The sequence below is a fragment of the Schistocerca americana genome, chromosome 3 (assembly GCF_021461395.2).
Source record: "Schistocerca americana isolate TAMUIC-IGC-003095 chromosome 3, iqSchAmer2.1, whole genome shotgun sequence".
NCBI classification, from domain to species: Eukaryota; Metazoa; Arthropoda; class Insecta; order Orthoptera; family Acrididae; genus Schistocerca; species Schistocerca americana.
This window is the reverse complement of record NC_060121.1, coordinates 331,350,323-331,367,105: the sequence shown is the minus strand read 5'-3', so window position 1 is coordinate 331,367,105 and position 16,783 is coordinate 331,350,323. Positions and strand designations below refer to the sequence as shown.

The following is a 16,783-nucleotide window of genomic DNA, read 5'->3' as shown; positions in this document are numbered from 1 at the left end:
AGACCGGTGTTGTGTGTCATGGTCTGGTTTACTTGTCAAATACTGACAGTTCTAGGAATGTACGGTGGCAGCCAACATATTATTTCCTCTTATGTATATCTCATTGAAAGGCCATGAAGCTGAAATTAGAAAGGCTCAAAATTATATGGAGACTTACCCAGTAGTCATTCGTGCTACACATTGTTCATAAATGTAACAGGTAAGGGAGCAATGACAGTGGTACATGATGTACGTACCCTCCCTCACACACATAAGTTGTCCTGTTGGTTTTAGTTATAGGAAAAAAATGCAAAAGGTGTTATGTTGTATGTGGGGCAGACCAGTGGAATAGTAAAGGCGAAGTGCATGAAATTTAATCATCACTTCTGACTAAAAAAGCCAAATATGTCATGTTACCAAACACTACCTGGAGTGTAATCATCAAATGAGATAAGACAAAGCAGTAGCATGTTGTAGGATCAAATTTTCTGGGGCGATGTTGTTAAGCAGACAACTGAAATAAGTAAGTTGGAAAACTTTGGTAATAAAGTGGTGGTTTTAGTTTAGGCTAGGCTTCGGATCTGGCACTCTGATGTTAAGATTTCGGTAGTAACTCATCTGTCACAGCCAGGCAACACAGATACGGTGTACATTTCACTGAGCAGTGGTGTGGACACACAAAAAGAAACGAGCACCAAAGATTATTGCAGGCACTATAAATAGAGGAACAAAACTAATAATACATCAAATCGGCTTGTTGAGTAAATAAGAACATCTAAAGTAACTGGTAGGAGCACTAGAACAAGATGTAGAAAAACTTACTGTAATTTATATTCATTAAACATGAATTAAGTTGTGAACTGATTAAGTAATGCCCTTGCCAAAGTCCCTACTGTCTGATGTTTTATGTCAGTATGTAAGTAACAAAAATTAAACAATTGAAACTCCAGGTTGGAATATCATAATATTAGGAAATAGATAGATTGCTGCTCACTGTACAGATAACTCGTTGAGTTGCAGACAGGCACAATGAAAAGTCTGTTACATGTTATAGCTTTTGACCAAAACCTTCTTCAGCGAAGAAAACACACAGTCACACAAGCAAACACACCTCATGCACACGTGATCACTACCACCAGTGCACTGCCGGTAGTAGTAGTCGTGTGCTTGCTTGTGTGAATGTTTGTGTGTTTTCTTTGCTGAAGAAGGCTTTGGCTGAAAGCTATAATATGTAACAGTCTTTCCATTGTGTGTGTCTGCAACTCAGTGGGTCATCTTTACAGTGAGCAGCAATGTATCCATTTCCAAGTATTATTAATGAAAATTAATTTCTGTTCTGTGTAAGGATTTCGTTTAGAAACTTGACACCATCTGTATATCTATGAATGTATGTGGGCTTAGATTTAAAAAACACTGGATGGTGAAATGAATGAAACAGTTTCTTTGAAGGTACACATCAGTGAAATAAAATTATACTGTTGGTTATCACTCAGTACCACGGCTGCCCCACTCCCATGCTTCGTAACATGTTTGGCGTGATGTCTACGAGGTTGTCACAATTTAGTTGCCCAAACCTGCCCCTCCTGACATTATCCAATGTGTCAGAAAAGTTTGTGAGATGAGACACTGGATGTTTCAGCAGGTCCCAAGTGTGCTCAGTCAGTTCATGTTGGCAGATACAGCTGACCATTCCGTTAGGTTGCTTGCTGCCTCCTGGAACAAGGTGCTCAAAATGTGGATGAGATATGCCCATGCATTATCCTGTCAACAGATACACACTTTGCTGAAATGTTGATTATAGGGTTGGACAATGGACTGGAGGATACTGTTCCAATACTGCACGGTCCTCCAATTACTTTTTATAGCATGGATATATCCCTACATTCCTAAAAGTGACTGTCACAGCCCTCCTCTTTGCACCCAGAGAGACAGTATGCTGGTCTGTTGCATTCATGTTGGGGTACCTACAATCCAGTATTTGTAATAATGGTGAACTGGTGGTGTCACCATCTACTACCAGGCAGATTTATTTATTTATTTTAATGTTCAGAGCTCATTGCTGTGGTGTATTCCGGTTCAGTTGCTAACTTCCCACACTCATAATCCTTCTTGTTGTAATGAAACTCATGGTATAAGTTTGAAATTACATTTAAAAGCATGTTTACAGGCTGAACAGGGTACACAAGCACCATTATTGTGTTCACAGTTGGAGACATAGTCAGCTCTACTGAAGTGACACAACAATAAAGCTTCACTTTTACCTGGATTACACAGGTGGCTGTACCTAATGATTCCTGTGGTAAAAGATCATTGAGAAAGAGGTTAAAAGTAAATAAAATAAGAAAAAACATATTTACTTCTTTTTGAACAGCTGATAGATCACCACCAGTTCTATGATTAAATCTTGACAGTTGACTGCCCTTCAGTTCCATTCTGTTCTCAGTAAAACTCAAATCACAACACATCTTTTGTAATTTCTCATATTGTTAGGATGCAAGTAACTGCATTATGAGAAATATATAAATGAGGCATCTTCAGTAGTGTTTAACACTAAAATTATTTGCATTCCTTTCTGCCTTGAACCTTGACATTTTCCTGTGGGATATTTGATTGATGATGTTATTTATAGTTGCTAAATGCAGAATAAAGTTCCAGATCCAGATCTACAGTGTTGTTATCTTTCATTTAAGTATTTACAGGACTTTGTAACAATAGGTTGGTATGATGTAAAAGAGTTACATTCTGATATCAAACTAAGTAATCGTTACTGTCATGTACACTTGTTAGTAATTGAATTGGAGAAGCTGCAATTTTGGGAGGAGAGCATTCTTCTTGCTCCTGTGAATGGAACTTCCCAATGTGTCATGGGATCATGTTAGACAGTGTACTATCCATTGTAAAGATTGTTGAGTGCACCAGTTGTTGGGTACAGAAGGTACCGTTTCATTGCATAACTCTTTTTCATCACATGTCGCTGGGCACAGGAACTCTGCCGTTGGATGCACAGAGCATGAAAAGAGGTCACTCATACTGACGAGACATGGCTCACATTGAGTATGTCAAATTAAACACCTTTCAGCTGTCTAGTTTCCAAACTCATTTTATTTGGCTACCAGTTTCAGTGATTTACTATGCCATTATCAGGCATAGCGACCAATATGTGGGAAGATTCCACCTTGGTTTTGATCAAACCAACCTACATGTTGGTCAGGGGCCTGAAGATGGCATAATAAATCGCTGAAACTGGTAGCCAAATAAAATAACTTTGTAAACTGAGATGGCTGAAAGGCGTTTTAAGTTGATATCCTCTACTGAACAGCTGAGTCCCGCAACCATCTCTGAAAAGATGGGCATACAAAGATGGTTCACTCTGGTTGCACTGTTTGGAACATGGTAGGAATTTGAGAATGATGTGAGGTGAAACATCTCACACTCTAAAAGGCAGGTCCTGGATATATTCGTGTGTGGCAGATGTTTACGAGGGATGTAATGTGACACCTCATATGTATGCCATTATCTATCACTGACAAGTGGCGAATGAACATGCAGTGTGACTATGTGTATTTTATATTTATCCCTCCTCTCCCTTTCCCCCTCCCCAAGGAGGCAATGTGTACCACCAACAACACTTGATTTCAGGAAAGCTCCAAAGGCATACAGGCCTTTCTGTGATGTGTTTTACTACCTGACCTCAGTGTTGTAGACATATTTTAGGATGCCGTCAAGCGAGATATGTGTGCATAGGTGCCATCTCCATGCAATCTCTGTGATTTTTAGGTGGCAGTTAAGTAGTTATAGTTCAGGATGGCTCCCCAATGCTTTTGATGTGGAATCAGGGCCATAATGCACTCTACTAAGTATTTTGTGAACTTTAACACAATCATAATTTGTGTGAAAGTATTGAAGTACCACATTCAAGGCATTGGGATCACATGTTAAGAAAAGCAATTTTCATGTTCATAGCAGGATAACAGTGCCAGGTCTAATATTTGGAATGAAATTCATGCCTGTGAAATAGTGGGGAAAGTTATTGACTTGATTAGCAGTTTTTCAGAGGCTTTGGTGACAATATTGATGGAAACAGTTCTATGTCAGTGAAGAGAATCTGAAATCATTGTGTCCTTGCCTTCCATTCTTTCTTTTCTTTCCAAAGAGAAAAAGACAAACTGGTTATTTGGGAATGACTGACAAATTATTTGTATTATCATCAATGACAAAATTTAGGTTCTAAGAGTCACGGAGGAGTCAAAATAGTCAGTCCTGAAATAATTCCAGTGGAGCAGTGGAGGAGGAGGAGGAGGAGGAGGAGGGAGATTACAATTAACATTATATTCCTCATTGAACATGAACTGTCATTATTGCACAACATATGGTGTTGTCCCAAAATCTGTTGGGTAACCATTTTTTATGCCTCTCTCTGAGATTCAAGTTGAATTTTGAAACAGTTCCAGAGATGGGATTTTCAACTGAGGAATGATAATGTGAAGTAGTGAAGTGAGAAATTTGTCTCCTACATGGAAACATGAACTAGCACATGACATGGTTGTGTGTTTACCATGATTTAATACAAATGGATGTGAATTACCTGTCTTAGGAGTGTAATGGTGTCCAAATCTGAGCATTAACTTTTTGTGTAGCAACTTAGCGATCCAGCTACCAGTGTTTTAAGGGCTTTGCTATGTGTCTATTTCAGATGCTCTCCTTCAGTTATTTGTCTTGAAAAGAAAGATTTTCACAGTCTCCTGCTGGAACTTCCTTTTTGTTATGAAAGTTGAGACTAACACTGCTATAAAACTCTTTGTTAACCTTCATACTATTTATATTAATTGCAAGTCATCGTGGATATTATTAAGAATAAAATAAAACAATTTGTTCTGGTATGTTCTTTTACATCATGAACGTGTGTGTGTTGGGAGGGGGTTGGTAAATTGTGTGTACAAACACAAATCTATAATCTATTAACTCTTTCAATATTCAAGATCCTAAAATAATGCAGGTACAATATTATTAATTGTTTGCTGAAACTATTTACTGCAATTTTGATTTGATATTTCTGGTACCAAACGTGAACTTAGAAATTTTATATTGATTACTTTGCAATAAAAGGACTGAATGTAACTGAAGAAACATTGTAAATGGCTCAAAAGGTAGCTGAAAGATGCACAAATGTCACTACAGTTGTACAGTGAGCCAACTCTTTAAAGAAACTTCTGGTAGAATTGATCCATTTTGAGGCTATTTCTTTTTAAAGAAAATGATTTGTCATGTAATGCCCACTGCACATTTTCTCTCATTACTTTGATGTATGGCAAACTTAGAGGCAGACCTATATGGGTCAATTGTACACTGACAACATGAGATTAGAGTAGAAGCCACAGAGTGTAGCACAGACTCTGTGGGTGCTGCAGGCAGGCAGCGGGGCCCGGCTTCTGGTGCTTCCTCTCTCAGTTGCCCCAGCCACAGCCACAGACACAGCCAGGCTCAGGGGTTGGAGGCATCTGCAACAGTGCTGGCAGCATCACCGGTCCCGGCCCCACGCCTGCGGCGGCAGAGGCACTAGGCAGGCTGCGCCGAGGTAAAGAGGCACCCGAGCTGGCGGCGGGGCACGGCTCGTAGCTTGCACACTCGTTTGCTCGCTTAACCTGGCGACTGACTGACTGACTGCCTGCTATTCGTCATCACTGTTCCCACCTAACTCTGCTCGCTGTGTGGAAGACTAAACTGCTTTAGTATCACTGTTTTTTTTGTATTATTTATTTATTTATTGTTTTTTGATTTGTGGAATTTAATACATTGAAATAACGCAGTGTAAGTTGTTTTTACTGACTTTTCCTTTATTCATATTCATATACAGTACATAGTTATATTGTCTTGATTGTATCCTCTGTGACATAGAATCAATACTATCTAGTTCTTAAAAAAATACTGTGTTGATCTTTGGTGTAGTTCGTGCTAATTCAAAAACATAAGGCAAGTGTGTTTCATTGCTGAAGCTGTGTGCACTGGTATATGATTTAAAATATACAGACTTGACTGGCAGTTTCATTTTACAGTATCTAATTCGTTGATTATGGAAACAATAGGTTCTTTTACTAGAAAGTATGACAGTTATGGATCTTTGTTTTTAACACAGTTTCTCCAGGTGTATTCATGGAATGGGTCATATTGACTTTTTGTAAGCCTCAAAAGATAGATGTGCAATACTTTTTCCTTTTTTGGTGATGATAATAGTTTACCACTGGCCATAGGGATTGCCATTGGATTGTAATTAAAATGTTGTTCAGTAAGTTTATTTTATGAATTTAAGTTAAACAATTAAAAATATTGTTTCGAACTTTGGGTGTTTACCAATTGTCTAGAGAAAATCTATGCAGAGATTTAGAAATTTTTATCACATAAGATATTTCGTTCTTGTATTACCAGTACATATGATTGTTAACATCAGGTTTTCTGTGTTAAGTAGTCTCACCCTTTGCTGTGGGTAACTCTAATTGACTATTAACAATTTTGTTCACTAATAAAATTAAGTACAGATTTTTCTTGCTAATTATTGAACTGTCTTGTCGTTACATTATGGCAAGAATACCAAAATAACACCAGCATTCAGTCCAGTAGCTATTTTACTGTTCGTATTAACTTGTAGCATTACAATAAATGCAGTTAATTATATTTAAATTGATATGATTGGAGTTTTTTTTTTGTAAATAACCTTGTATATACATAAGAAATATTGGTAAAGCTTTGTGTTTGCGAAATGACCCTACATAAAATGCATGTAAAATTAAAAAAAAAAAAAAAAGGTGTAAATATTTTCTGTTGCAGTGTAGTAGCTTACTGGTAAAATTTATGACAAATATTCTCAACTTTGATATGGATTTTTTTCCTTAATTTTTAATTTATGCTTCTGTGAATTAGGCACTATGTTTAGTGGCTGTGCAAGAAGCTGAGAAGCTGTCTATAACTGTTGTGGCATAGGTTAAGAAGTTGTGAGTTCTGTTGTCACCTGCTCTTCTTATTGCTTTATTGATATACATATATGTAATTAACAAAGAAATATATAAGATAAAGATTGTAGTCTTCAAATTGCAGCAGACACTGAAACCAACATCTGTAGAAATGCCAACTTTCAAAATCTGATGCTATTGTACATCAGAAAAAAAAGGTAAACATTGGAGAAAATGGATCTGTTTGCAACTTAAGCAGTACCTCTCCCCACAATTCGCAAGTCAATGAAGAAACATTGCAAAGCAAGAAGCAGCGATGTTACAAAATGATGGCAACAAATGAGACTTGAAGTCCAGAACAGACAACATACTGGGATTATTGCAACACTATTGATCGGATTGTTGTCAGTTATACTTGCAATCAGTTATGAGACTGCATAGTGGGTGGAAGAAGCGCTTAGATTGTGCTACTTATGAGCAGTTGACATTTTATCGTTGTGTCATATCAGGAGTGGACTATCAGAAGTTGAAAGGCATTCATGAAACTGAATGGTCAGTGTTTTGTGCAATGATTTATAAAAGCTACAAAGCCACCACTATAACGTGTGCTGAGAGAAATTTTTGTCTCAAAATTATTTTATTGCTCCCTGGTCTTCTTTTGACTATTCCTTGAGATGTACACTTCGATTCTTTAAATATTTGGAATTTCATAGTTTCACATTAGGCCTCTGAAGCCTGTACACTGTTACAGTATAGCACAGAAACACCTGTAAGTTGGGCAGATGGAAGTAAGTTTGATACTAGCCCATCTGGTTAGCTGCGTGGTCTAATGCACTGCTTCCTGGGCGGGAAGGTGTGCCAGCCAGACACAAATCCACCCGGTGGATTAGTGGAGAGGTCTGGTGTGCAGGCCAGCCTGTGGATGGGTTTTAAGGTGGTTTTCCATCTGCCTCAGCAAGTGCTGGCTGGTTCCCCTTATTCCGCCTCAGTTACGCTATGTCGGCGATTGCTGCGCGAACACTGTCTCCGTGTACGTGTACACCATAATTACCACGCAAATATTGGGGTTACACTCGTCTGGTGTGAGATTTTTCCCAGGGCGGTCCACTGGAGGCCAAACTGCACAATAACCCTGAGTTCGGTGGGGGTGGCAGTGAGGTGGGTGGCCTGTTGTGTGGTTGTGAACCACTGAAGGCTATGGTGGGATGAAGCCTTTCCATCGTTTCTAGGTTCCCGGTTCAATACACAATACACAAGTTTGATCTTGTGCTATTCTTTGTTTTGACAAGCATTATATAGTGAAAAGAAATGAAACTTGACATGTGCAAATACTTTTAGAAAATGTAGGTTCATTTTTTTAAAGTGCTACAGCATATGTCAAAATCACTGCAAGTACGGCATGTCTTGCAATATGTATTTTTCAGAGAGAGGTTCCAGAAGCTTTGTTTTCCTTGGATGTACCTTTCAGTCAGATTTTACAAAGGAAAAGTTTCAGCCAGAGAATTAGAAACTTCTCTTGGTTTTATGTGATGAGAACAGAGACTACTTCATTTTGGGATGAACTAATGTCACCATTCGTAATCAGATAATCTCAGTCATTCTATGTAGAATTTGCAGTTAATTTAAACCAAACCCTCAGTTGTATCACAAGTAACCAAGCAACTGATTGTGTGAAATTGTGTATTTCTTAAAAATATCTGTGTGGTTTTTTTTACAGGAAGCGATCTGCTGGCAAGCTTCACATCAACCTTTGATCGTAAGCTGAAATCCCTGCTAAGCACCACGCAAGTGGCTGAAGAAGATGAAAACAAGATATACCGTGATCCAAGTCTCCACAGAGGGCGATCTGTGCATAGCTGGGTTAGTATATGAACAAGATATTCTAAATTGTATTGAATGTCATCATTCATTCAGTTATAGACATCCAGCAGGTTGTGAAATATATAAACAGAGGAAACTAAATTAAATGGATTATGGATCAAGCTTAAACCTTGATTATGAATAGTTGGTTGCTTTCAGCTTATCATCATCACTCTCCTGCAACCAGCAAACACATTTGGGGGGGGGGGGGGCAGTGAAAGATAGGGACATTAAATAATCGTGGTAAACGTAACTGTTCAAACTGAAGTAAATCATATGTAATGTACAAACGTTATTTTTTGGCCTTCAGTCGAAAGACTGGTTTGCTTCAGCTACCCTACCCTACCCTACCCTACCCTACCCTGTCCTACTATTTGGTGCAAGCCTTTTAATCTCTGCATCATTACTGAAATGAGCATCAACTGCTTAGTGTTGCTCTAAGACTTGTTTTCCACCACACTATTTATGCCCCCCCCCCCCCCCCCCCCCAGACACACACACACACACACACACACACACACACACACACACACACACACCTTTCCCTGCATAGCTTTTATTTTCTTCTTGTCTGTACTGTTCAGTGTCCAGGTTTGATTCCCTTAAAAGGCAATGCTCTGGCAATCCTCTCTATTGCGGCCACCACCAGTTTTTTTTTTCCCCCTCCTGCACAAATATCATTACCCTTGGTGATTTTCATCTTATTATCTCTTTTCAAGATACTGTCCATACACTGAATTTCTTTTCTGTGCCTGACAGAATCACACTGTCATTGGTGAATCTTAGAATTTTTATTCCTTCTCTCTCTGAACCTCAATTCCTATTTCAAATTTCTCTTTGTTTTCCTTTACTTCTTGCTCTGTGTGCAGATTGAATATCATGGGGCACAGGCTACAACCCTCTCTCCAGTCTTGTTCCCATATGAATTGTAGATAACCTTTCATGACTCCCTGAATTTTATCTCGATTAATTCTGGTTTTTAAAGAGTGAATTCCAGTTGACATTATCAAAAACTTTATGTAAATCTTCAAATGCTAAAAGTGTAAGTTTGCCTCCTGCAATTTGTCTTTCAAGATAAACTGTAGGGTCAGTACTGCTTTGAGTGTTCCTACATTTCTTTGAAATTCAAACGTATGTTCCCTCCAGATCAGCTTCTGCCAGTTGTTTCATCCTTTCATTTTCACACTCGTCTTTTGTATTTTGGGATTAGATTCTTTATCATGTCTGGGAGCAATGTCTGATTATTCTTAGGAAGTAATTGTAATTGTTTTTCAAAAAATAAATTGTAAAAGTTGAATAGACAATCTCACGTTGGAGATTCCCCTTTCATTTATACTGTACCCGTTACTTAAAACAGATCTTGTTGAAATGTGTGCGCCCAACTAGAGATGGGTGAACTCTTTCATCTTTGGGAGCTAGGTCACTGGTGATGGTTTTCAGAAGCCATTCACTTTTACTTGTTCATCATTCCTTTTTTGTCTAATTATTCATGCTATACAACACAAATAGTCAATTGACAATATAATGTAACTAGATAGATAAAAAACATCTACTCACTGAGTGACAGCAGGAGATCACACACAAAGGAAGGTTTAACTTACACAAGCATTCAGAGCCAGTGGCTCCTCCTTCCAGCAGAAGAGTTGAAGGGGAAGGAAGAGCAGTGAAGGAAAAGGACGGGAGAAGTTTAGGGAAAGTGGGAGTGTACAGCATACAGACACATGGTGGGTACAGGGTAAGGGGGAACAGCTGTGAGGTTAGACCGGGGACTGGGTGAGGGAGAGTTTCTGTACAAGGTTGGAATGTTAGTTTCAGTCTGTGGAGGCCTCAGTGAGAACCTTGGTGTATTTGTAGAGGGACTGAATTTGATTCATTGGTGGCTTGGCTGTAAGGAAGGGATTTTTTGGTATGGAATAGGTGGCAGCTGTTGAACTGGAAGGATTGCTGGTTGTGGGTAGGTTTGATATGGAAGGGGGTACTGATGTAGCCATCCTCAAGGCAGAGGTCAACCTCGAGGAAGGTGGCTTGTTGGGTTGAAGATAACCAGGTGAAGAGAAAGGGTCAGATGATAATGAGATCCTGGAGCTGTGGTGTATGGGATTCTGGGTGGTTAGGAAGGATTCCTGTACATGGCCCATGTATAGGTTGACATAGGATGGTGCCTTGTGGCTTCCCATTGCCGCATCACAGATTTTTTTTGTAGGTGACGTCTTCAGAAGTGAAGTAATCATGGGCGATTAGTTGGTCATGGTAACCAGGAAGGAGGTTGTAGGTTTGGAATCCATTGGGCATTGGGAAAAGCAGTGTTGAGTAGCAGCAAGGCCATGAGCATTATGGATGTTGGTGTAAAGGGAAGTGGCATCAATAGTAATGAGCAAGGCATCATGTGGTAAAAGAACAGGAACTGTGGGGAGTCGGTGGAGAACGTGGTTGGTGTTTTTTATGTGGGAGAATAGGCTACAGGCAATAAGTTGAAGATGTTGGTCTATGAGAGTAGTGTGTTGGGTTTGTGGATTTTCAGGAGCATATAGAAGGTAGAAGTAGAAAAGTAGGAGTAGAAAAGATTCTACTTACTTTTCAGCACTATCAGAGGGGAAAGAGAAATAGGTCTGGGATGCTGGGAAGGGAGGGGTAGGTCACTCGAACTTGCAGTTGAGTTGGACTGAGCTGTTGTGGATGAGGGGAGATAAAAATGAATGGGAAGGCATCAGTCTTCTCTTCCCAACAAAAGAAAAAACAGTATTCTTAATATTATGGTTATTATTATCATCTTGTATGTTGTTGTTAGATAATCTATTTAATATCTTGGTAACATATGATAAAGCAGATTTGATTGATGGCTGGCCTACATACCTTGGCCATACTTGGGGGAACTACAAAATTGTAAGGAAATGGAATGTCTGCCTATTACTTACTTTCAGGAGACTAAGTTGCAAGTACTTCCAATATACATTTTAAAGTAGGAAAAATACAGTACTAGCTTTTGGATCTGTTAGCAACTCCCTTGGGAAGATAAGTGGGTTTAGTTTGGAGGAGATTGGTAAAGATAGGCAGTTGCCCAGACAGAGGGTGAGAGGCACCCGTGTGCCTTTTTTTTCTAGTTTGAAACAAATGTGTGGGCAGTATTTGGCACTTAAGTGGTATATGATTATCAGTGTTTTTATTAGTTATGTGTAGTTTTGTAGTCTATTGTGCACTCTACCATCTTCGTATACATTCATCAACAACAGTCCTCAACAAACTGTTTTACATATTTTAATTTTTGCCATTACAATTTATCCTCTCTCTTGCTTCTTCTGCAGCCAAATTAATTACTGTGCTCTTGTTGCAAATGTCATGAAGTGTTACAGACATTGCCCCTGAGTGTAAATATCGGTTGCTAGGCTCATGGAGAACATGATCGACCAGTTCCCATGATCGAAGAACAAACAAAGCTCCTGTACAAATTTAAGCATGGACCACTGATGATACTATGGCCATAAACAGATAACAGATGTCAATTACTTAGGATACATAAACTTAAAAATGCAACAAATTATGAAATATGCAACGTAGTTAAAACAGATTATAAATCAATGTAACCATTTATCTTAATCTTCTCATTTACTCCTGGTAGTACATTAAGCTCCTTTATTTTACATTTGGTGCTTGTATTCCTAGACATCTTGGAACTGTATTCATAAGGCATTTTATGTACACGTTTCCCTTGTCCGATACATGATTTTCTTGTAATTGATTTTCAAATTATTTTGCAGACGTAATTGATTTGATGCATTAGGGTCTTATAAGTAATTATAAGCTTCATTTATTTTGTATCTAACTTATACATGTTCACAAATTATCAGCATTCTATTTCCATTTTTATTCAAACTTTCCTTACAGCAACATTGCCTTCATTACTTCTGTTATCCTCCAGATAGTGTCTAACTGTTTAATTCAAAGCTTTGAATTCATGAAATGTGTATAGACTATTAATATGTTGTGAAGCAGCATTTGTGGTTACTATATCATTTTGGCACTTTTTGGATTCAGCTGCTGGATGTTAAAAAGAAATACAGTACTTTTTGATTTGATGTTCTGTCACAAGTGAATAAAAAACCATATTAAAATTAATTGTTGTTCTGTGCACATAATTAGCTTTTTTGTTTTCACTTATTTATTATTATGTTACATTGTGACTTATATTGGCATACGTATTAAGCACTCTTTCAAAACAAAGATGATGGTGTTTGATTAAAAGGTTCATAAATAGGTGAACTTTAATAACATCACATTTTTCTTAATGGGATTATCCATTTTGATTAACTATCCCATAGGCAGGTTTTGCAAATGTGGCAGCATACAATTCATTAAAATGTATTAGTGCAACTATTTAAAATGAAAACACATGTGGCATGGTCAGCAACTTAAAATCAGTAAATCGTCTCATGAAACATCATCCATTTCAGGACCAGTGCTTCGGACCTGCTTCAAACTATTTAGAAATGGCTATAAAGTGAAAATAAAGTTCCGTAGTTGTATTCTTTTTCCAGGCAACAGATGTTGGATACATCAGAGAATACTGTTGATAACTTGTTGCATGGAATATTTTTTAGAAGTTTCCTTTCTTGCTTAAGCCAGAGTTATGATATCAAAATCTGTAACTCATGCTGTAAGTATTGTTGCTTAATGTATTGATCATTCTTTTCTTTCCTGTAGGATGCATGTGTGAAAGAGGGCTGTGATGCAGAACTTCCAAGATCCCAGAACAGAGAGTCCAGCACAGGACAGAAAAATGTTTCAGAGCATAAAGCAGTCCTTTCTGATCTTAAGAACACAAGTAATCTAGAAAAAGTGGACACACAAAGTGCTGAAAAAACAGATCAAGGCCTTATGTCTAATTCAAAGACAAAAAGTTCTGAATCAGCTGCTAATAATGAGAAAACTGACTTGACACGAAATTCAAAATTGAGGCGTTCGGGGTCTCTTACCAAAGCAGACAAGAGTGAAACATTAGCTAACACAAAACTTAGAAGGTCGGAATCGTTAACTAAAGCAGAAAGATATGAATTATTATCAACTACAAAACTTAAAAGATCTGATTCTCTCACAAAGACAGAAAAGACTGAGTCAAACAACAGCAAGAGGAAACAAGAAATGCGCACATTGCGAGGCTACGGCAGGGAGAAGGAGAATGTTGCCATTTTGGTGAAACTCAAGCGAAAGAATGGTATGCCGGAACGATCTATTAAGCGTAGGCATACTGTTGGTGGCACTAAAGACTTCGACAAATTGCATTGGGTGGATAACAGATTGCAGTACCAACAACAACAGTTAAATGAGAAAGAGGATAAAGAAAGACGCACAAGTTCACCAGAGCTCAGCAGCCATAGTCTGCCAGAACCTATACCTCCCCTAGAGTCTCATGTCTGAAAATACTGCAGTGTAGGATGATTGCACATGCAAGTGAACTCATTTAGTTTGGGTGTGTAATTAACTCGCACACTCGGCCTCATCCACTCATCTGTATTGTACCAAATAGTCAGTGTCAAGAGTTCCTTCAGATTTGTGTAAATAATCTGCAAATCTAGTTGGGCTGGTAACAGTTTTAAAATGGAAATGAGTGTTATATTTTAAGAATTGCTATGGATATACAATATATCATTCTGTCTTTATTGCAGTAGCCTTGAAGCTACATAAAGTGTCATTACTGGTGATATGTAGAGTAGTGTATTTGCAAGAAATTCAGAATATATCTGCTGTATTTTAGACTGGTCAAGTTTTAAAAATAAACTTTTTATAGTTAGTTTATATTGCGCTGTAGAGAAGCTGTTCAAACATATATTCATTTAATGCCATTGTAAATTTGACAAATTGACTGAGAAAAACAATTTCAAATTAATATTTGTATCAAATAGAAAGTTACTTTTGTGATTTCTTTTGAACCAAATAGTTTTGTTGCACACATGCACGTTATTTTGGTACAAGTGTTTTGCCTGGTAAACTTTACAAAAACAACTTACCTGGACTCTTACTCCAGATATATATGTATTAGTGAGCAGAGATGACCTGCACAGAAAGTATTGTGATAAAACCTTCATATTTTTCAATGTATTTATTCCATTGTTCTCGCATCGATTGTAAATAATATGTTACTTTGGCTTTCTTCTGTTAAGTAGTATCGAGACTTCATAAATTTTAATATATTAATTTTACCAAAAATCCCCCTGAATTAAACTGTTTCATTTTGTATTATGTGTAACAGATTCAGAGCTATTTATTTGCACATATGTCGTTTCCTACAGTTTGTTAAAAAGCTGTTGTTTCGGTTTCTGTAAGAGGAGGATGATATTGTTTTAGTTTGAGCATCACGCTAGCTATAGTACAAATTACTGAATTGACTGCAATATTAAAATTTAACAATTCATCTTCTTACTATAAATCGATATTTGTTGAGAAGAAGAAGAAGAAGAAGAAGAAGAAGCCTGTTGTGCAGAGTGTTCATAGTGTTTGTAGCAGAAGTGTAGTGTCTCAAGAGTTGCAGTTCATCAGCTTTGAATGAGTATAAAAAAGTGAAATGTGATATTTGTTTTTATTGTACAGTGTTAGAAATCTATAAAATACTTTATTTATTTACATGTATAAAGCTATAAAGTATGAAATTGTAATTTCTTTTCTTCGAGTTAGTGCAAATATGTCAATTATAAATAACGAAGAGAATTATTTTTTGTTTCACTGTAGGTTTTCAGTGATACACAATTATTTTTACAGTGTTGCCAATGTTGATATTTCCTTTTTTAAAAAAGTTATCTTAAATGCTTTTCATAAAAATAACTAGAAAATTTCATATGATGGAAGCATATGTTTTCAGTGTTGTTGATATCCACGTAGATTAATGTATGATTTTGTATCATTCGTAGAATTAATGTAGTATGTCAAAAATGCCTTATACCAAAAACACCAATGATATATTTTGGGCGCTTTTGTTCTTTCATATTTGGTTCATACTCAATTGCTGTAATATTTTACATGCAGATTACATCTGCAATGTAACTTGCAGAGATAGAGAGCTGTAAATATATACTGAAACCGGTTGAAGGGATGAGTCTGTAAAAATGTACATTATTTATACAAAAATTTGTGTCTTTGTTTGAGACTTCGTCTGATTCATTGTTGCAATATACTCAGTGTGAATAAATATTAAATGTCTGGTGGTCCATTTATGCAAAAATTTCTCATTGCGTCAACCCACATTATTTAAGAAGCACAAGCAATGTAGTTTGACAACGCATAAAACCTTAGGATCTACTTATAGTCGTCTCCTGCTTGCCTTGTACTATACTCTCCAATCCTTCCTCCTGCTGCTCATCCTCCTCTGCACCCTTTCCCTCTTTCTCTGTCCTCCTCCTTCCTCCTCCTTTTCCTTTTCTTCATCTTATTCTGGTGGTAGTGGTTACAAATCATTATTTGTATTTAGCGTTAGAAACAATAAAACAACGTTAAGACATAGGAAGATTGTGTTAGCGGGTAATGCTACAACTACAGTTACAAATTTAAAGAATCAGATTATCATCTGTTTACATCCTCAAACATACAATGTAGGTAGTGGTAAACAATGGTTATGATGTAAATATGATGATGGTGGTGGTGGTGGTGGTGGTTGGTGTTTAACGTCCCGTCGACAACGGGGTCATTAGAGACGGAGTGCAAGCTCGGGTTAGGGAAGGATTGGGAAGGAAATCGGCCGTGCCCTTTCAAAGGAACCATCCCGGCATTTGCCTGAAACGATTTAGGGAAATCACGGAAAACCTAAATCAGGATGGCTGGAGATGGGATTGAACCGTCGTCCTCCCGAATGCGAGTCCAGTGTGCTAACCATAATATATATATGATGAACTGGCATGTGCACAAGGAGAGGAGGAAACAGAAAAAAAAACAGAAGGGGATAAGTAGAAAAGGGCAGTTGTAACCATGCTGGATCTCCTAGAAATGGATGAAAATACTGAAACCATATGACATGA

General features: G+C 37.6%; 1 protein-coding gene across 1 annotated transcript in view; it reads left to right on the top strand.

The window, feature by feature from the left end:
- The window catches only part of LOC124606066, a gene marked incomplete at its 5' end in the record, with an annotated part of 619,082 nt that extends 603,097 nt beyond the window's left edge, over positions 1 to 15,985 (top strand). Inside the window, 3 exons of the mRNA XM_047138029.1 lie at positions 5,388 to 5,554; positions 8,641 to 8,783; positions 13,482 to 15,985. Coding sequence (XP_046993985.1) covers positions 5,388 to 5,554; positions 8,641 to 8,783; positions 13,482 to 14,195 — 1,024 coding nt within the window. The remainder of the gene's footprint in view (positions 1 to 5,387; positions 5,555 to 8,640; positions 8,784 to 13,481) is intronic.
- Positions 15,986 to 16,783: the final 798 nt, after the last annotated feature.